Here is a 22053-nt window from a genome sequence, read left to right as displayed (position 1 = left end):
GATTCATGTCAAGAAGTCATAGGTGTTGCACCTTACATTTTTTTTCTTCTATTTGGTATACCAAATGTACAAGTGCAATAAGAGTAGTTTTTGTTGGAAGTTAGCTTAATTGTTAAGATGTCTTCTAAGAACATGCCCTTTCTAACAAAATCATTTGATTTTCACTGTATTTTACTCTGCTTCCTCCCTTACGTATTTCCAGCTGTTTGGTTTATCAGCTTGCTCAATTCTATCATTCTTCCTTAAATACTAAACACTCACATTCATTCGGAACAAAATGGAGCTATAATAGGTCTCTTTAGCAGTTAGAAATTGCCTGCAGGCATGTTATCATGGCTTTTAATTCATCCCCATGCTATGCACTATTTCAGTGTGAAAACTTTAGAAGTGTATGGTTCTTGCTAATATGTGTTTAGGATCAGTGATGATTATGTAGTGAGGAACAGAATATTTTTTTGATGCAAATAAATTATCTTGTAGGTTTCATTTTTTTAATTTCTAAACCAAATCTGTTGTATTACAAACTTATAGAAATAAAAACCAGTAGTTTCAGGAATGTGTTTATGTAACATTATAAGAAAATATCATGAGGAGCTGGTTGTTTCAGTGATTTCCAAACAGTTCAGACATTTCTGTGGTTTGCTGCTTAAGTTCTGTTTCTGTAAAACAAATCTTACTGTCTTATGCAACTTATTATACTTCTAGGTCATTTTATTGTATTGTGTAGTTTTCAAATGTAGTTTCTGAGGCCTTGTATTGCCATTAGGTTGAACATTCTGTCAAACTGTTTCTTGTTTTTTTTTCTGCAGTGAGGAAAAGTGATCTATTAGAATTACAAATGTATAAAGGATTTAAGGAAGTGTTCTTTGAATATAAAAGAAGTAAAAAAAATAGAACTAGAATTGTTCTTTTATGATGGCTATGGGTATTCTTGTTAATCTTCAGAGTGTTGACTATAAAAAGAGTGTACTAACTTTTCCAGACCATCTGTAAGTCTATGTAGGGTGATGTAAGATGTTTTTAAAAAAATGTTTACGGATAAAAGAGTTGTATCTTATGAATTCTGAGCTTGAGTCACTAAAATTGTAATAAAACTATTAATAAAAAATAATTTTGGATTCCAAAATCTAGTGATGTGTGAAGAGAATGTTAAGATATAATGTAGAAAAACTTCTATGTATTATTTATATGTACTTCTCTTTTGCCTTGCAGCTTTAGGTGATAAAATTGTGAGAGACATCCGACCAGGAGCTGCCTTTGAACCTACATACATTTATAGACTTTTGACGGTTATAAAGTCAAGTCTATCAGAAAAGGTGTGACTTACAAATCTTTGGCTTTTGTAATTGCATTGCAAGACAGTCACTGTCGTTAAAACCATGTAAAGCCATACATCGGGTTCTGTGCCTAAATATGACTAAAATCAGCTAGTTCATTATAATGAAGCTAAACTGTCTTGGAACTTAAATTATAGGAAGATGTTAATTACAAGTTTGGCAGTTTGATATGTCAGAATAATGAAAAAATTACTGTTGGAATGGAACACCTGTTTTTATAAAGAAGATACCTCTTGATTTATATTTAAGAAATGAGCAGTTGTTTGTTTCTGCTTGGGATTCAGCTTGGAATGGTTGAAGGACCACAGAGACTTCAAAATGCTATTTCAGGTTTAGTTTCAATTTAAAGAAAAAAATAATCGTTCAGACCATCTTTTGATTTGACCTTGGTTTGACAGCAACTTTTAATATTACTTTTAAAAGAAATAGCAAAAAAAAATAATTACCAGCTCCCATATTAAATCGAATTTGTATTGAGAAGAATGCAGAAATGCTTGTATCCAGGTCATGCTTATGTGTGTACTTACTGCTTATGGCAGGTTACCAATTAATGTGTTGGTTCTTTTTGAACTGATTAAAAATAAGCTATGGGTTGTTATAGTAAAATTTAAACTTTATTTGACTTTATAACTTAGACTGAGTAGTTGGTGAATTAGCTAAATTAATAGGAGAAAGCTAGATGTTCAATGTCATGAACCTTCTGTTAAAAACAAAACATGAAAATGTCTTGTAATAATTGAAAAAAACCATTTTATTCAGGGCAGGCAAGAGGATGCTGAAGAATACTTGGGATTTATCCTCAATGGACTACATGAAGAAATGCTGACCCTAAAGAAACTTCTCTCTCCACATAATGAAAGTTAGTGGATTTTTTTTTTTGTAGCAAACTTAACTTCTTTCAAATATTCTCCTTTTTTTGTGGGATTCCGTAATACAGAGTAATGTTTGGAGTAGATGTTGAGATAGGGATAGAATGCTATGTTTTAGGGAACTCAAAGACATTAACAAATAATCTTTTGTTAAAATCTGTCCAAAGGATAAAATGAGTCCATTCTGTACAATAACAAATGATCTGAAGTGTTACTGGGTATTTGGAAAAGCACTATCATTCTGTAAATACTCTGAATAACAATAATAAAAAGTCATATACCTGGTCCTCCTAAACAACAAATTTCTGTATTACAAATTTTTACTGAGCTCAACTGAGCATTAGTTGAGGCTAACTCAAGTTGACTAGTCTTGTCTTAAGCATAGGTATGTTTGTCTGCCGTTCATAATACCTGCAATGTCAGTTGTTTACTGGGGTTTTGGCTCTCTCCATCGTAGTTCAAAAATATATCAATGTGTTTTTTCACTGATCTTTAAACCACTGTTAAGATCTTTTTTTGAAATGGAAACTTCTAGACTAATGGCTCATTTATATCTAATATAAAACAGAACATACTGAATTATTTCAAAATTCTTATTGACAAAGTTGGAGAAGAATTTTCTTTGGAAGAAGTATTAGAATTTGTATGCAGAGTAAAATGCAATTTTATTTTACAGTGGCTTTATGTTTGGGTCCCCCATTAAAAAAGAAACAAAACACTTAGTCTTAGCCAAATATTAGCTAAGTATAGAATTAAGATCACTAGTTATCCAATTTCCCTTTAGTAGGGTAAGTTTTTTATGATATAAAATGATTATTCCATATTTTGTTCTTTAGCTGTGTGCAGTTTATAGCCTCCTGACTTTGGCACTTGCAAAGAAAATATTTGCTAAGCCCTGGGTTCCCTGTAAAATATCTGTGCAGAAAAGGAGTTGTATTTAATAATGGCATAATTATGTTTCCAGAATAACACTTGACTTTCTAATTTTCTACCCCATAAATTTACTACTAAAAATATATCAAACTTTGCTAGAAAACTACATCTGTTTACGTACAGTCATCAGTGAGCTGCATTCTGTTAATACATGGATGTGTCCAGCTATGAATGAGCCTGGAATATACTTGTTCTGATTTACTTTCTCATATCTATGATCTATGAAAACATTTTATCCTCTGAAAATTATTTGTATTGGGTTTTTTGCTTTTCAAACTCATGTTTTATTTGTAAAAAAATCAATGCATGTTTTTTCTTCCTTGCTTTAAGAACTCTCGGTTTCCAATGGCCCTGAGGCTCAGACTGTTCATGAAGAAGAGGAGCAAGATGAACAAGGGGAAGGCAGTGAGGATGAATGGGAGCAAGTGGGACCTCGCAACAAATCATCAGTCACTCGACAGGCTGACTTTGTTCAGACTCCAATTACTGATATTTTTGGTGGTCATATAAGGTATAGTACTTTTTCATAAAAGTTGTTGAGGCCGTAGGCTCTTTGCCTTGTACAGATAACTTTTTCCTCTGCTTTGCTTTCTGTATTTTTCACCATTATTGGGTAGTTGGATGGAAGAGACTGTTACACACTTTGTTGAGGCCAAGAGAGGTGAACATTCTACCATGAAGCATTTCTTATGCAAGAGAGTTCAGAAAATTGACCAGAATGATCAAAGGATTGATCAATGATCAAATGATTCTATGACTTATTGTAGAGTCTGAATCTTTTTAGGTGTCTTAAAAGGACAGACTGTTTAGAGAACAAAAGCCTTGAATTGAATATAGAGGAGTTTGAAATATGTATGCTTTCTATATTAATGTCTAAGAATTCCAAAGAACTTTAGAGCTATGTAATTTTTGTGACCTCTGAGGAGTCTTGACTCGTTTTGTAAATAAGGATACTAAAGGATAGTGAGATTTGCTAAGAGTTAAATCTGGTCAGTGAAAGAATGAAATAAAATTAAAAAAATTGTAAACTTTTGGTTGTTTAGACACTTATGCTTCCCAGAGGCAGGAAAGTTATGTGTAATAGTTAATAAATGTTAAAGGCGAAAGAAGTTTGGAAAAATGTAAATTGCTACAAGATGTTACAGGAATGGAAAGAATGTGGGACATTACTTATATTCAGGTCTGATACCAGATGAAGGCAGAAAGTAGATACTGAAAGAATATTTTTTGGAAAGGAAGCCTCATGACTTGTTTGAAGAAATGTATAATTTAAAATGAAAGCAAGGTAAACAGTTGCTGAAAACATATTCCAAAACAAAAATGCTAGACTTGAAGAATTATTTTTAAATTGGAGACAGACACTTAATTGCTAGTGTTTGACTCCCTGTGTTGCCAGGTATTCAGTCTAGAGGTGTGAATAATGTGGGCTAGTGCCTTCTGCCTGTGAAATGCACTGAAATTATTCTTCAGGGATTTGAGTCAGACAGCTGGCAAATAAAATGGTATTTTCCATAGAAGTTGGCAGACAGATGTTTGGATGTATTGATGAAATTCCGCATTGATGGTATGTTCACAAGGTATTGTTAATACCCTTAGTATATTTATCATGGTCAGAATTGTTTAGATCTCTACATGATTCCATTAGTTTTTGAATTAAGAATACCAAGAGAACGCTGTCTTCTGTAGAAGTCCACAGAAAATGACATAAAGCAAAGGTAATACTGAAAAAAGGCAAAAACTTGCACTGAGTGGCAGAACCACAGGGTCCAATCCGACATCTGTTGCCTGCTGTCACCACACCCACTTCATTTAGCCTCCAAACCAGGTCACACAATTTACCGCAGAAACAGTATCCCGTGTTGGGATGTTGGAAAGCTTCATCCTCTGAGGCTGAGGGTGGAGATAGGAAGGATTGAATACAGAATTGCCAGTAGAATTCCACTAAATGAAAGCATCAGAAATTGGAAAAATCAAATGGAAAAAGCAGCTAGGAAAACATGGTTTGAATTGGCATGTTTTGGCTTGGGAGACTTTAGGCTGTCCTCTCAAGGTTTGCATTGTCTATTAAATGCCTGTTTAGGCATAATTGCTTAAAAAAAAACCCCAAACCCAAAAAGTCTTCCTTAAGCAATGTGAGACTTAAATGTGTAAGTACGAAGATACACAGTTGTATCAGGATCTGGTTTGTTCATGTGCAGGGAGTCCCTTTTGACTTTCAGCTTGTGTGAATTTCAAATATTTGTTACTCAAGCCAGCTCACAAGCCAGTTAGAAGTCTGCTAAATATTTCCGTAAGTAGTACCAACTTTTCCCTTCAAATGCACTGTTATTTTAAAAGAAAATACATCGATTACATAGTTGTAGTTTAAGCAGGGTAGCAATGGGCAGTGCCTGTTTTCCTGAAAAATTCTTATTGTAGAGTTCTTACAGTATTTGAGAGTAATTATTCATTGAAAATGATGCATTTTCCCTTGACCAATTGAAACTTGTAATTTTTCTAATAAGTGATATAGTTATAGAAAATCATAGTCCAGCAAAGATGTTGCTATCAAATCAGTTTCTGCATACCTTTTTGAAGAAAATGTTTTGAAGCAATGTTACAATTTAATTTCTAATAATTAAAAAAAAACCCAAACCCTTAACGTTATCTTTTCAGAATATTGTCCGTATTATTAATTAAATCTTTAATACATGGACTTGAAAACAATTGGAGTTGTTAACATTTTTCTGTTGATTATTGCACTAAATAATGATGAGCTTAAAAAGGGTTTGGGAAGTGTATCCAAAAGCAGCAAGACTTACACAGTGAAGGGTTTGTTTGTTGAAACACTGCGCTTGCCATGTGTTGAAGGTTTTGTCCTTAAATATAGCCAAGGAGGAAGTGTTAAACTGAAATAAAGATGCTACTGTTTTTCATATGCTCTCTTTCCTCTGAAGGATATATATTTGCCAATATAAAGATGCATTGGCTTTCTGTTGGTGCTTCAGGGCTTTGCCTGAGTCAAAGGGGCTCTTTTGATAGGAGTTTGCAGTACAGACATTAAACCTGTACGTTAACATTTCGTACATGACCTGGAGAAATTTCAGCATGTCTACGTGGATTAGAGCTATGTTAATTATCTTACTACTATTAAGCTTTGTAAGGCACTGTAACAAGCGTAACAATATAATAAATGAATGATTTCTTTGGCTGTATAAAACCATGTTTTTGTAGCAGCTGGGGCTTTTTGATGTAAGTACTGTTTTCAAAATAAAAAAAAAGGATTCTTGAGCCATGTTTGATGGTTTTAAGTTTTCAGCGAAGTTTAAGAAAAATGAAAATCAGGAAGAGTCCACTTAGCACAGTGATGTTGTGGCTGAAGAGTGTACTGTCTCATTGCACAAAACAACGGTCACCAAGGCGGGCTACTTAAAGGCTGCAACTGAATACACTTCAAACAAAAAATAAAAACCAAAAAACCAGGAAACATGTTCTCATGCCCTAGGTCGTTACTCCTGCCAGTTTTCAGAAAGACTCCAATTTATGTACAAAGGAGTACAAAGTCTGGAGACAGAAAATGATGGGAGGAAAAGGAAATACCAGTCCTCGATGGAGCATAGTTTATATTTCCTATGGCAACATTTAAGCAAACAACTTAAAATCACCGTGAAATTGGTCTTAGTGAAGTGACTAAAAAACTTGTGTATTTTTATTGGAGAACTTGGAATCAGTTGTAATTTTTACAGTAGAACATACAGTTAGATAAGCACTAGTATTTTGCACTTCTGAAGATCTGTTGGAAAACATAATTTCAAAACTCTAATACAAAAAGAGTCCGGAGGTGAATCTTTTCAAATGCATTATCAAAAATTTCAGTATTTTTCTTGAAACTTTTGATGCTTATCCAATAAGCACTGTTTTAATCCTTGCATAAATAAAACAATTCAAATACAGTCCCATTCAGTATGCTCTAAGTGGATGTGAAAATCATTTAAATTGCAGTAAAGTGGATTTAGGTTGTTGAAACTTATGCTTAACCTTTGCATTTGTGTATGTTGTTTTGGACTAACTATAAATCGAGTTACTAAAATAGACTTCAATCCGTTCTTACTTGAAGGTTTTATATTGTTGAAAATTACTGTTTTATTACATTTTAACTTTTTTGTTTCCATAGATCTGTTGTTTACCAGCAGAGTTCTAAGGAGTCTGCTACACTGCAACCTTTCTTCACCCTGCAACTGGATATCCAGTCAGACAAGATACGCACAGTTCAGGATGCATTGGAAAGTTTGGTGGCAAGAGAGTCTGTCCAGGGTTATACCACAAAAACCAAGCAAGAGGTGTGTTCTGTTGACCCCTTTTTACAGGCAAATACTAAACTTTTTAACAGGGTTTTTATACAGCTCATGCTTTACAAATAGTTACTTGAACACTATTACTTATGTTAACAAAAGAGGTACTAACCTTTTCAAAGTGTCCTCCAGCAGTAAAACGTGTTACACTTGAACACATACGCTGAAAGGAAGAGAACTAACTCTTAAACAGAACCATGCCTGTAAACATGTATGTTCTCTGAAGGTGTAGTAATTGGTTGGAGATTTTACTGGAATGTATATTAAATTAACAGGGTGAACTGTGGTAATAATACATACTATTATGAGTAAAATAGCTTTTAGCTGATCTTAACATACTGATTCCTGGCGATTGCCAGATGTTCTCAGTAAAGGAGCAGCTTTTCAGAGTATCGTTTGAAAGCATGCTCTAGCTTTAGGAAGAAAACTCTTGTAGCAGAACACTTGCATGGTTGTCTGTGTGGCTGTCCTCGATGCGTTTTGATTTACACATTTCACTTACAAATCAAAAATGAAAATATTAATTGGTGGTAGACCTGATAGAAGTCCATCTAGAACCTCACTAAAACGTCTGATGATCACTATCTTTCTCTCTGGATCAATTATCTGAAATCTTTCAATAGCCAGTAACACCTCCATTCCAAAAATTTTTGAACTGTTGCAGTACTGATCTCTTAATACATTAATTGTTGTTATCGTCCCTGTGAATAGGTCTGTATTTTAATGATACCGTTCTGAGAAGGTGTTTTTCAGCAGTGTTTTAGGATTCTTTTGGTGAGAAGAGGGGAATAAAGATAGTACCAGCTAAAACCAGAGAAGTCTGGTGTAGAAACTAGTATTTCAGTGGGGAATCGCGAGGTATGCTCGGAACACTCTTTAAAGCGACACAGCATTCAAACTTTTTAGCAAAGTAGTTGCAATACTGCTTTTGCATTTCAATCGGTATTTCTGGAGCATTCAATGAAATTTCTCAAGATAAATGTAGATTTAGATGTTTACACCAAAATCTTTTGTTTTAGTAGTTTGCCTTTGTTTTATAGAGATTCTTTTTTGATTAATTTACCTATTGAAAATTAAGAAGTGATTTGGATTGGTTCTCATTTTTCCTTCTATTCAGCTTTTTGTAAAAAGGTGTCTGCTTTTAGAAATGAAAATAGCTTTTAGAAATGACAACTTTTGCCTCAGGTACTGAGGTGGGGGGCTGTTCTCTTCTACAGTTCAGAGTTCTCTGAATTCAGCAGCATGTGTTACAAGTTATTGAACTTTGATTAGAGTATAATAGCTTGCTAAGAATTACTAATCACTAAACTGTCATGAGGAGTTTCTCCTGGGGGGATCTCCAGCAAGCTGGTTTTAGTACTGCAGTACCTAAATATCTGTGCTTATTCTAACACGTTGCATTCTACTAAAAGGTATTGGGGTTCTCCTTTAAGACAACACTTTGGTTGCAGATCCAATGTGCTTTAAGTCATAAACTGCAGTGTTTATCATAAATTAATATTAATTTTAAAAATCTGTGGTTTTTTTCTGCTAGTGTATTTAAAATTAAATACTTATTCCTCTTTTAAAGGAGTAATTTTGAGCAGTTAAAAAATGAGACTTTTTCTTCATCTTTGTTCTATGTATGTTTTAGGTGGAGATCAGTCGAAGAGTGACACTAGAAGAACTCCCCCCGGTTCTTGTTTTACACCTCAAGCGGTTTGTATATGAGAAAACTGGTGGATGTCAGAAGCTTATCAAGAATATTGAGTATCCTGTTGATCTGGAAATTAGTAAAGGTAAAGATTTTTGAACAGAATTTCCCCCTCTTTAGGGAAAAGATAATGTTGTGTTTCCTAGGGATATCTGTTTGTGTTTTCAGTTTTCTTCCTTGCTGCCAGCTTTGTGCACAAGATTTCTTCTCCATTGTTGTCTAGAAACTTAGTAATTTGGATGAACATCTTGCATGGGTTGTTTTTTTTCTTTTAGGGTGGGTGGTTTGTTTTTTTTTTCTTTTTTTTTTTTTTTTTCCTAAAAAGAATATATTTGGGTTTCTGCGTTCAGTCTTGCCTGTATATGAGTTTGGGCATCCATTTTGCAAAGAATGTTGTGGCGAAAGATCTTAAAACCTTTGGCACATCATAGACAATGGGTTGGCTGAGTAAGAGCTTCCTGCAGATGTAAGGAGTAAGGTTGTAGACTGGTGAGGACAAATACTGGAAGTGATCCTGTTGAATGAGGGGTATGTCCCTATACAAGGCTGTTGCCAAGTAATACTAGATATTTTAATCTCAGATTTCATTCAGAGAAGTGGCTAATTATTGTAATAAACAGTGGCTGATGAAAGGAAACTGGTGTTTTCACAGAAAATGCAGCCTGAAGGCAGACAAGTAAGCTGTAGTTCAGAGGTTAAACAACAAAGTTCTTTCTTTTAACAAATATCTTGAGATACTGATTTTACAAAGTGTGAAAGCTTTCATATAATCCAGCATGTGAAGCTTGCCAAATTAAACACATTTTGTTTTGATCTGACAAATTGGCTGTTAGCCAGCCAGTAGTTCAAATAGGAAAAAATAAATAAAAATAATGATTACTCATGTCTCAGGTGAAGTACATACTTTGTCAAACAGTATACTTTTATTTTACTTAATATTTTATTTTTAAAATTCTTTTAAAGAATGGATATTTGTAGAACTAGTGCAATTTGCCTTGACTGACAAAACTGGTTGTAATATGACTTGGAATCTGAAATTGATTTTTGTCATTGTCTGACAGCAGGAATGCAAGGAAAAGAAATGAATAGTCTGATCTCTTCCCTCCCCCCCCCCCCCCCCCCCCCCCCCCCCTTCAGTTTTTTTGTGGTAGTTTTAAACCTTCCGTAAATGTTAGTGTCAGCAAACTGAGTATCAGAACCTTGACCATTCTTTAAAGGCTGCAGAAGACATTTTAATTAAACTATGGTAGTGTTGGTTTCTCTTAGAAATAATTGATCCCTTTGAAACTGAATTTCTAAAATTGCTAACTAATGCCTTTTTGACTTTTTTTTCCCCTCCTCCAGAGCTACTATCTCCTGGTGTGAAAAGTAAAATTTTTAAAGGCCAAAGAACCTACCGGCTCTTTGCAGGTATTTTATCTATGTGCCTCTAGTCCCTGTATTGCAAATACAAATTCTGCATATAGAATTCTAGAAACACTGGAGTTTCCTGGATTATATAAAATATTTTTCTTTAAAATGACACTGAAGTAACTTGTGGGTGTCAAATTCTTGTATGTAGTGATTTCTTGCGTATGTGCATATACACATATATTGCTATATATTTATTTATATATCTGATTCAGCTTCAACCTTGTGCAAAAACAGAGTTCTGTAACAGATCCACCCTGAAAAATATCATCAGCAGCTGAAACGCAGCTGTAATATAACTATGCCTAAAATACACCACATATTCTCAGAATAGTGTTTCAAATGTCTTTTGAAATGGCTGTTTGCTGGCTTTGCATCCCTTTGAACCCTCAAGATGAGTATTGCTGGCAGGGTATGAATAACATATTGTAGGTGGAAAAGTTTAACTTGGAGAAGATGATTTTTGTGTGAGGAAACGATGTTTTTAAGGGTGTCTGTGATGTATACGGAATACCTAAATTGATAGTTAAGATTGGAAGCTCATGTAAGAATTCAGAAGCAGCATTTTAATATTGCACGGAACAGTCTCTGGGCAGTAATGAATTTCCGGAAGTTTAAAACTCCTACCCAGTTTACGATTTGCACCTGCTTATTTGTGTTGGCGTCAGGAGAACATAATAAACTGGAGAACCGGAAGTCTTAACTTCTGCGTCCCCAAATCTGTGCCAGTACTGGTGGCCTTATGTGACTTGGTGGTTTGGATCCAGTTTTGTGACCGCTGAGGTTACAGAAGGAAATAACATACCTGTCTCTTGTGGAAATTCAGGACTGTTTCTGGCAGTGTAAATTTTTTTTTTTAATTGATAGTGGTTTTCATGGGACAAGTTTAGACAGTGTATTTAAGGTGGCTTGAAGAAAATGTGTTACCGCTGTAATTTTTTCTAACTCCTTCTATGGAAAAGTACAATACTTCAGTTTTCTGTCAGTCTAGGACGTCACAGAAACTGAGCTTGTTCGATGAATTTTAAATTACTAAAATAAGCTTTTGAAGAATTAAGTTTCAGATATCATCCAGGACTTCCTTAATTATCTAACAATAAATTTTAGAGCATCAGTAATTCAAGTTTAAGCTACTGTAAAAAGATGATTTCCTAAATTCCCCAAAATGTAGAGATGTAGTATATTCTGCCTTTTTGCTTTGCTTAAGTCAAGTTATTCCAAAATGTTTATTTTCATAGAAGTGTGAAGAAAATCTGAGTAAGCTTGAAGTGTCACTCTAGTCTGAAACAGTGTAAACAAGTTCATAATTATATACTTCTGCTTTTGTGTCAAATACGGCAATTCCTTCCGTTTTTTATTTGTTCTTGTTAAGTATATGATTAGGGCTCACATGTTCCTAGGAGTTAAATGCAATTTCTTATATGCTTCCTTAGAATTACATACATAAAAGATCTCTTCCACTTGGAGGCAGTTGTCACACCTAGCACTGAAAGCTCAGCGTTAAGCTCTGGGTTTGGTTTCTGCAAGGAGAGCTGAGACGTCTTTTCTGCAGAACACTTCTGACAACGGAGATAATTGAGGAAAGACGCCAGTTTGACTGTCTCTTGGAAGCAGCAGTATTAGCAGTTAATCAGAGGTGTTCAGTTCACAATTTTGAGGAGGTTACTGAGAACTAATGTGAAACTTGTAGATTGGTACTTCAGTAGAACCTGTTTTCAGAATAAAATGATAGTTAAGACAAAATGAAAAAAAAATGCTCAGAGGGGGAATAACTGGCTTACATTTGTAATCAATGTCATTTGAAAAGTGTTCTGTTAGACTGGGTTGCTTAATGTCATCTCATTTTTGTCTTTAAAAAAATTCTTTTTTGCATAAAGGAAAGTTTTATGATTTGTCTTTTGCCATATAGAATGCTCCATAGTCTTGCCTGAATTTTTTTTTTGTAGTCTACTACATAGTTTTACCTGATTGATTTTTTTTTTTTTTTTTTTAAAATAGTTTCAATAAAATACCGTTGTCGTCAGCAGACAGAGCAAATGTGTAGCTTAGAGTATCTCGCTAAGCGTGGCAGTACCTGTTGGAAGCTCTGAAGGGTGTGCTGCACTGGTGCAGATGGCCTTTGTGAGGCAAATCCCTCCCAGAAGATCTTCTAGGAAGTTATGAAAAGCGATTTGATGCTTTTCACTCTTAATTTACTTAAACCTCCTTTTAGAATCATGAGGTTTGGTATGCTGGAGAAACATTGCCAATATTACATAGCATCAAATGTAAGCGAGCAAGCACTAAACACTTAAAGATTCTTGCTTAAGCCAGATCAGATCATCTGGCTAAACTATGAGCGTGCTATGAAGAAAGCAATACGTGACGTTTTTTCTTTATTTACTTTTTCAGTGGATATTTATCTACGTATAGCGTATATGTGCATCATGAATTTCTCTTTGCAGTTGTCTATCATCATGGAAACAGCGCAACTGGTGGCCATTACACTACGGACGTCTTCCAAATTGGTCTAAACGGCTGGTTACGCATCGATGACCAGGCAGTCAAAGTGATAAATCAGTACCAGGTGGTGAAGCCGTCTGCAGAACGCACAGCCTACCTCCTGTACTACCGCCGAGTTGACCTGCTGTGAAACTTCTCCCTTTTACGCTGTGTGTGCAAGATACCTGCTTTGTAGAACGCCAACTATCACTAACTTTTTTCTCCTGTAAATGCTCTTTTGAGTGAATCTTTTTTCTTTTTTTTCCTTTTTTTTCTTTTTTTCTTTTTTCCCTTGCAACTATGGGATAGAGTGATAAAGGAAACTGCCTTGGGTTTGTGCACAACATAGTTTGTGTTGACTTTTGACTTTGCAGAATGAAGTCACTTGGTTGAAAGACTCAATCTCATGAATCACAAAAATACAAAAAAAAATTAATCTGAGTTAATGCTGAATCCTAATATAATAAAAGGGGATTTGCATTTGATTCCCACTTTCTAATTGCGTAGTAGAAGAAAACCCTGCACCAGCAACAGAACTTGTAGATTTCTGTGAAAATGTTTTATCTTTACTTAAGTAAAAAAATAAAAAAATAAAAAAAATAAAAAGCGCTCTCTGCTTCCCCAATAGTTTTTGATAAGTGGTAAAATATGAGCCGACGTGTATGAGATGGAAATGGTCCTATGTGCTTCAGAAAATGTACAAACGTAGAAAATGCAGAGTTGCTGGTTCCCGATAGGAAGACACATTTTAATAATTGTGCGATGAGAAACTGCTTAAGTACACATTGCAGATCAAATATTTGGAGTTAAGATGTTAGTCTATATAGATGGGTGATTGTAACTTTATTGCTATTAAGAAATTTCAAACTGCATTTATGCTTCTGTGTACATGAAATTAAAAAAATGGGCAAAATAATTAAGATTGATATTTCTTTAAGTCTGCTTTGTTTAATTTTGCTGTCTGCTCTCCTATAATGTTGAGTTCCTAATTGTACACAGTTTAGTGATATCTAGAAGTATAAAGTTGTCGCCCATCAATAAAAGTCACAAAGTTGGTTTAAGGTGTGTGTGTGGGTTTTGTTTTTCCTCAAGTGTAAATTCTACCCTTGGAAACTCGAAAAATTGCTATGAAGCACCTTTACAAGGTGTAGATAGCGTTCCCCGAATGAAGCGTAGATGATTTTTTTCTTTTGCAACTTCTTGAAACTTCAGAAATGTTCCCATTCGGCATTGAGGTGGAACTGAACTTTGAAAGGAGACGAGATCAGTCAGCCCAGAACAGCTACAAGTCTTAACGCAGGGCCTGCGGCCGGGACGTGGTATTCCCCGGGCTGAACACCCATCAGCCGGAATAGGGAATTGAATCCCTTCTGTATCCTACGTGAAAGCCCTGCACGGTTGTTTTTGAGGTTGATGTTTTGTTTGCCTTTGACTAAAATATTCCCTCCTTTAGCCAGTTGATGTTTTCATTGAAAACTTTGGTAAAAATATTTCCTTGATCAGCTTCCTGTTGCCTTCCCTGCTGCTGAACATGATAAATCTATATGTTGTTTAATCCTTAATTTGATGATAGTGGTGTTATATGCTTATTGCATCATTGGAGAAGTGTTATAATTGTTGCCAGTGAAACAGGGCTATTTTTGGCACAGATTGTCAATAAAAGGTTAAACTGTGTATACTCTGACCAAATACTGTTCACTTTTTTTAAGGTCATATTTAGGAAAAAAAAATTATTTTCTGCAAAGCTGTGGAAATAAAATTGGCTGCATTAATTTTACAGGTACTGTGTTCCAATAAATGCCCTCAGCATTTCTTTAAACTGCTGATTTCACGTTACTTTGGCCTGTCTGTCCAGGAGATGGGTGCAGGTCTTCGGTGAAAAATGGTGTTAGCTTTTTGAAGAGAAGGAAGCAGCCCCGTAAATGCCGTAGGTTTCAGCACGTACCCGTTGACCTGGGCTTCCCTCTTGTGCGTTCTGCCCGAGTCAAACAGCAATTAGTCACTTGACGGAAGACGGGAAGGTCGGTCATGGCTGCTTCCTGGAGGGAGTTGGAGGTGGAGATGTTAAATCATGGCTGCAGTTTGCATGATGTCATCGTGTAGCGCAGTCGTGGTGGATGTGCGGCTCCTGTAGCGGAAACAAAATTCCTGCGACTTGCCCGGCCGGGTGTTGGATGAGCAGTAAGACCTGCTGAAGAAAGCCCTCCTGATTTACCCTCGACTCTTCTACCCTCTCATCGGATGGTGGAGAACTTGGGACTTTCCTGCCTGTGAATCACTCCTGGTGATGCTGTTCCCCTGTCAGGAATGAGTGTGCTGCCCAGGGCTCCGGCAAGTAAGTAGGAGCGTCCAGCCCCATGGCTGGGGCGAGGCTGTTTGGGGTGGTCCTGTTCTCCCTGCTCAAAGTTGGGTGATCTTCAGGTGGATGATCTCCTGTTTCTTGAATTATTAGGCAGTGTTAACTTTATATCGCTACTGCAGTCCTGATGCTGAGAAAATTTTATGGTATTTTGTCAATTGTTTTGGATATCCAAATGTATAGTTATGTTTTCATTGATCAGCAGATTTTATTAGTATTTTCTGATCTGAAAATTGTGACTGAGACGCTGCTCTTGATTTTGGTGATATTCCACCAGCTCCGAAACAATTTTCTGTCCAAAGCTTGTTTTGATTTTGGCCAGTCGCAGGGAAAACCTCAGCTCCTGGCTGCTCACTGGGCATGGTGCCCCGAAGCTGGGGCTACCGAGGCAGCGTGCCAGCGCGCTGCTGAAGGGCTGGTGCTTCCAGGGTTTCCCAATGCAGGGCCACCCATGATGGGAATTACCCCAGAGCCAGTGCTGGTGAGACATTGGTTTTGCTTTGAATTGGAAATCTGGGGAGAGTGGGGGGGTTGTTCCACATAGGAAAGAAACCAGATTTTGAAATTACTGTTCTGTACTGGTGCGGAAACAGGATGTGAATAATCACCCTGGTTGAAGTAGTTTTCTGTACTGCAGAAATCCTTTTTTTCTTTTTTTTTTTTCCCCTTCCTCTTCTTGTGGCTGTTGAGTATTTACCTGTATCTCCAGTGGGTTGTGAAAAGATACGTTTCTGATAGTGTAGGCTTACCAGAATAGTCCAGATAAAATTGCAGGTGATCAGTAATTAATATATTACTTGATATCAGGTCCTTGCCATTTGGTTTTGACTGGACAAGATGGGTGGCTGGTCAGTTTTGACCTATGTTACTCAAAAATTAGGGGTTTGAGTTTGCGGGTAGGACATTGGCTGTATTTAGTAGAAACACATTGAACCCCGTGTTGTTGGCCTGCTCTTCCACTAACAGGACTCTTAATGGCGAGGGATTTCCTAGCAAAAAGCTTTTACTGTTTACAGATGTCTTAACCAGTTGTGGATGGGTTTGTAACACGGGTGTATTAAAAATACAGGTATGATACGATCATTATATTTTTTATTTTGGGGGATGGTTGCTGTGTGCAAGCAGCCCTGCAAGGCTTTGCTAGGACTTGGGAATGTGCATTGAAATGAAGTTCAACTTTTTGCTGTCTGAAGTCTTGGGTTTTGTTATCTTTTGGAAAGGAAACGCTGTATTAGTCTCAATCTTCCCGCGAATAGCGAAACGAGTCTTCTCGGTTATAGGTGGCTCATCAGCTTCAGAAACCATAGTGTTTGACCTTGAGCGGACCCCTCTTTGTGATGAGCAGTTTCGAGTGGAGTCCAGCACAGCAGAAATAGCTCAAAAAGGGTAAAGTGAAGAAGAGAGGAGAGGAAGAAATGAAGAGTAGCATCAGAAAGAAAGAACTGGTGTACAATTAATGAGATTTTAGTAGTATTTCACTTAGCTGTGCTTGCACTTCTGCTGAGGTTTGCTTAGAGTCGCTGCATATGTGATGGATTAATATTACAGTATTTAAATTACAGTTTAATCACCTAATATAGTTTTGCCTAATATAGGCTTGGTCCTAAGAACATCCTATTTGATATTTTTTGCTATCAGGGGGTTTTTGGTGTTGAACAGTGCTGCGTTCCTTTGCAACTGTGGGAGCTCCAAGGGCTTTTTCCCATGTCCTGTGCGTTATCCCCTGGGGCAGAAGAATAGAAAATGAATTTATATCAGAACTCAAGTCCTGGTATGCAACCTAGGCCTTTCCTGTTCATAAAAGACCTGTATAGACATCTTGTAAAAGTTGTCAGGATCGGAGAAGATAAGAGAGGAGCTCCTGCTGCAAAAATGCAATTCACTCTGAGTCTGTATATTCAGTTCCACATTTCACTTAACACGAACAGGTTACATGTGTTATTAATTATTTTAAAGAAATGACAATGAGTAATTGCCAGTTTAAAAAGCAAGTGTTGAAATCCTCTCTTAGTATGAAATGGAAGTTGTTCAGATGGTATTAATTTTTTGATTTTTCACTAAGGATATTACAAATGCACTTGTTGCTAAAATCCGTCTTCTGCAGTGTATTACTCAAAGGAAAGAAGAGTAAAAAGTATGTGGCAACAGTCTGATGTGAACACATAACCACAATTTTTATTTTCTATATTAAACCCCTCCCATTGTTGCAAAACAAGGATTTTGCAGCTTTTTGATTATTTGCTTTGTCTGTGAGTGATTATGTAAAAGAAAAAAAACCAGCACCCAAGACAACCCCCCTCCAATGCACCATAAATCTGATGGTTGTTTACTGATCTTTAAACCAGGTTTTAAGAAATGGTTTTTTAAAAAAGCGCATTAAGACTTAAAGTTTTCAAAACTAGAAACTTTGGATGTGCGAGTCCAAAAGACTGTTAGGAAAATCTTACGCCATAAGCCAGGTCTGCATGGGGAATGATTCGATGGGGTGGGGGAGACAGATTATCAAAAGCACAAGGTATTTGGGGGTGGGGGGAGGTCGTGTGTTTTTTAATTAAGAAACTGTACTGTTTTCCACAATATCCCCCCGAGACGATGCCACTCCGGAGGCCCGGAGACGCGCTGCAGCAGAGGGCAGTGGTGGCACACACGAATTTCATGGTGTTACAGCTCTAAAGCTGCTGTCAAAATTGCTGCCCGGACTTCAGGGAGCTCCCGGGCTGTCGGCAAGGGGTTTATCTTTGTAAATCTGCTATAAATCTCTCTTGTTTTGAGTAGGAACGAAGAGTACGCCTTTGACAAGCAGTGGATGTTCCCAAGATGTTCGGGGATTCGTGCAACTGTGGGTTTTATTCCAGGCTATTTCTAATGACCCAGAGGATTTTGGAAAGAATTTGTATTAGCAAATAACCAGATGTAATGGCTACAGAGCTTGTGATTGCAATTCACCTTCTCTGTTAGGGGGTGAAATCTCCAAAAATGAGCGTTGGGTTAATATTTCTTAGCTGTTTCAGTCTGCAGATCTGTACTGGTTACTTTAGTATTAAAAAAGTGTGTTTCAACATCTCTCACTGCAGATGTAACCAGGAAATGTGGTGAGGTGTGGTAATAAGGTGAGGGGTTTTGTAGTTTGTAGTTCACGTTTCACTTGTACTTAGTGCGGTCAGCAGTGCCCCCAAAAGTCTCTGAAATTGCTGCTGCTTGTGTGCTTATTTCCTTGTCTTACCTCAGTTTTTCCCTGGGCACTGATGAAACAGCAGAGGCTTTGGGAGGTTTTGCGGGGAGTTGTTTTCTTGCATATCATCAGCAGATTAAATGTTTGGGGAAAATGGTCTTTATTATGAGAAGGAGGAAAAGAAGGCGCGGATGAACCAGAACTGAACGGGTCACAGTCCAGGCTGCCCCAAAACAGGAGAGCAGCGAGAAAGAATAAATAGGGCTTCACAGTGCCAAATATTAGTTGTGTTTGGGAGTAAATCTATAACTGCCTGGCTTTCACTCCGGTGATTCAGGATCCTGACACTGTTAATTCATCTCCCGGAGCAGCCTCTGTATAATGCCAAGGCAGCAGCATGCCGTACGGTCAAGAGACTTGGGGCATCTTCATCTCATCCCTGCAGGAGGACAGGACGGACGCAGCAGGGCTTTCGTGGCCACCTCTACCCCATGGCATCATCCTCCAGTACAGACCGAGCCCAGACAGGAGAGGGAAAATGTAAGCAGCCAGCAAAGCAGAGGATGGTTCCCCAAAATGTGAGCATGGCCGTGCCGCTGCCTGCCCGGTGCCCGTCAGGAATAGCTGACGGGGTGCTGGTCTTCTCCAGTATGCTCTCGTCGTACATGATTACAGCCAAGTTTCTGCATGTTTCCTGTTGCCACCGGGTTTGCTTCGTCCCTCTTACTCCCCTTGTACTCCCTCTGTTCTGGAGCAGGAGTCAAAACCAGACAGTAACAGGAGCTAGCACTCCAGCTTTGAGTCTTTCGCCCTGTTCTTCGCTCTGCCCCCGCTCAGATGCGGTGCTGTTACTCCCGAGCTACTGTTTGAATAGGAAATAAAGGGGAATTTAGTTGAAGTTGAAAATCAAGACATGCTGTCTGCATGTTCAATTAGGAGGGCATAGTGAAATCTGTGTTTCTTCCTATTCATTGGCTATTACATTAAAAGCCTTCTCTCCTAATATATACTTATATATGCAGCCTGCTTTATGTGGCTTTTACCACATATGAAATGGAGACGTTATAATCAAGGCGGTAATAACACTGAATGATTAAAAGTAATTTCTGATTGTTTTGGCTTTGGTCAAATGTATGACCTGAAACTGCTGACTCGAGACAAAATGAGGTGGATAAAAAGTCCTGTTCCGGGCTGTGCTCATCCCTAAGCACAACCATGCACCACGTATGGCTTGTACGGTGAAACCATACTGGTGTATATTAAAAAAAACAAATTGAAAAATCAAATCTTTGTAAAGCAGCAGGGTTGATGGGGAAGTCGGACAGCCCAAACCATCCTCCAGGGATTAATTTCCCATAGGAACATTTGTGGAGATTACAAAATACTGAGTTTCTCTGAGATCTGGAAATCATTTGTATGTCGGTACGTGAGATTTAAAATGAGTTAATTCGGCTTTCTGGTAATTGGAGTGAACAGCACCTTCTGAGGGCCGTGAGTCAGGGCTGTGGAGCTGTGTGGTTTCGGGGTGGCAGCCTGTGCGGGAGCACGATGGTTCACCACTGTTGGCCCTCGTTATTTGGGGAAATTAGGAAACTGGGGGCTGCAGCATCTTTCAGCTGATGAAATAAGCCTTCTGCAAATACAGCAAGCTCATTGATCCAGAGTGAATGAGAGGAGCAAGGAAAATTAAAAAAAAAAAAGGATACAGTGATTTGAAAGTAAAGCAGTGCAGAACCTCCTGTCAACCCAGTTCTGTGTGGTCTTTGAATTGGCCGTGTTGGTGGCAGCATCTGAACCTTTTTGGGAGCGAGCTGCCCAAATTGCACTGAATTGCTCTTAGCAGGGTAGAAGTGCCAGGTCCAAATGATGGACCATATGGTGTCGGTTCACATACACAGTTTGTTTTGAAGTAAATAGAAACTCTTTGTAAATACAGCTGGGAGAATGTGGCCAGTGGGGAAGAGCAGCCAGAAAGGGTGTTGTGGCTGGACAAGGCTGCAGGACTGGGACTGACTGGTGAGGACTGGCTCCCCCATGTCTCAGCTATGACTCAGTTTAAAAGATGCAGACCAGGAACAGGACTGAAGATACACCCCAAGTGATGAGAATCTGCTCGTTCTCGAAAAATTGTCAGGAAAAGGCTGTAAGAGATTAAATCAGCAGATATGTCTTGGAGCTGACTTCAGAGGGGTTGTTTTCTTTGCTCGGTGGAGTTGCTCTCTCAGCTGCCAATATTTGCTGCTTTGCTCACGCGCTGTTGAACAAATTTAATAAATGTCATTCTGCTTTTTGAGCACTGCGGGGCTTTAAACAAGCTGCTCAGCGGCAGAATATCTTGTAAGCTCCCTTCTTGTAAACAGTAAATAAAAATGGTTGGTGTTTTCCTCAAAGAAATAAATATTGACTGTTTAGAAGAATGGAAGGACTTTTTTCCCAAGAACTTTGGAGAGAGGACTAGACAGCGGATTTGGAAAAATCATAGCTGCTTTGCTTGGATATGCCAAATCCGGGAGGTGGGTGCTCCCCTGCCTCTATGCTGGGCCATTACTGGTGCCCCCTCCACAGGGGGACACCCCGGGCTGGGGCTGGGTCACCCCGAGTACGTGCCAGCAGAGGTGCCGACCCCGCAGTGCTGCCGGATGGGGACCCCAAGGGACTCCCGTGGGTGGTGATGTCTGGACCTGCTCACTCCGGGCACTCTGCACCGCAGCATCCCGCTGCGGGCTGGTGGCTGCTGCAGCAGCGGTGCTGTAATATACTCATGTTGTTACTTGTGATGCTGGTTTATTTTTTCCTGTTTGTTTACTTAAAAAAAAAAAAAAAAAAAAGAACTTTCAGCTTGTCTTTTGCTCAATCGTTTCCTTTCACAGTGAGTAAAACCGTGTTTCAACAGTGCATGTAGAATTGCAAACGCAGGCACGGAGCTCGATGCAAAAGCTGGGGCTTTTTGGGCATCAGCCATGTAGTGGAAGAGGTGAGCCTTGCCTAGATGTTTCACTGGCTTTTTGTTTTCCTTATTCTTTGTAACTCCCGCTTTCGTGCCGGAGCAGCGGGGCTGAACCGTGGGGGTGTGGGGGGAATGTCAGCGCTGGGAGAGTGTTGGGAACAAACTGCAGAGGGTGAGAAATCTCCTGTTTCCCAACAAACGCCCAGCTCTGGAAAAAAGGGGGATGCCATGGGGTTTGCCAGGGGCTGGACCCCAGCTCAGCCCCGCTGCCAGAGCTGGGGACCCCGCTTTGCCGTGGGGTCCAGCGGAGCTGTCTCAGCCCTGGAGCAGCGGGACCCGCTGTGGGATTTTCCTGTGGGAAGCGGGAAATGGCTGACCTGGCAGCCGAGAGGAGACAGCTGGCTTTAGTCCCTCGCAGAAAAACCCCTTTCTTGAATTCCCCCTCCCTCATCACCGGAGCCCCTCACAGAGGCGTCGCGGTCCCCGCCTTGGCGGCGGGGAGGCTGCTCCCATACCCCCGG

The 22053-nt window shown here is 38.5% G+C and overlaps 1 protein-coding gene across 1 annotated transcript in view; it reads left to right on the top strand.

Annotated features, from left to right (window-relative positions):
- The window catches only part of USP10 (ubiquitin specific peptidase 10), a 52548-nt gene extending 38433 nt beyond the window's left edge, over positions 1-14115 (top strand). Inside the window, exons 8-14 of the mRNA XM_050904016.1 lie at positions 1213-1316; positions 2097-2196; positions 3470-3650; positions 7293-7458; positions 9104-9248; positions 10508-10573; positions 13018-14115. Coding sequence (XP_050759973.1) covers positions 1213-1316; positions 2097-2196; positions 3470-3650; positions 7293-7458; positions 9104-9248; positions 10508-10573; positions 13018-13205 — 950 coding nt within the window. The 3' untranslated portion in view covers positions 13206-14115. The remainder of the gene's footprint in view (positions 1-1212; positions 1317-2096; positions 2197-3469; positions 3651-7292; positions 7459-9103; positions 9249-10507; positions 10574-13017) is intronic.
- Positions 14116-22053: the final 7938 nt, after the last annotated feature.

This window comes from Gymnogyps californianus, chromosome 12 (genome assembly GCF_018139145.2).
Source record: "Gymnogyps californianus isolate 813 chromosome 12, ASM1813914v2, whole genome shotgun sequence".
Lineage (NCBI taxonomy): Eukaryota > Metazoa > Chordata > Aves > Accipitriformes > Cathartidae > Gymnogyps > Gymnogyps californianus.
This window is presented reverse-complemented; position numbering and strand designations above follow the sequence as displayed.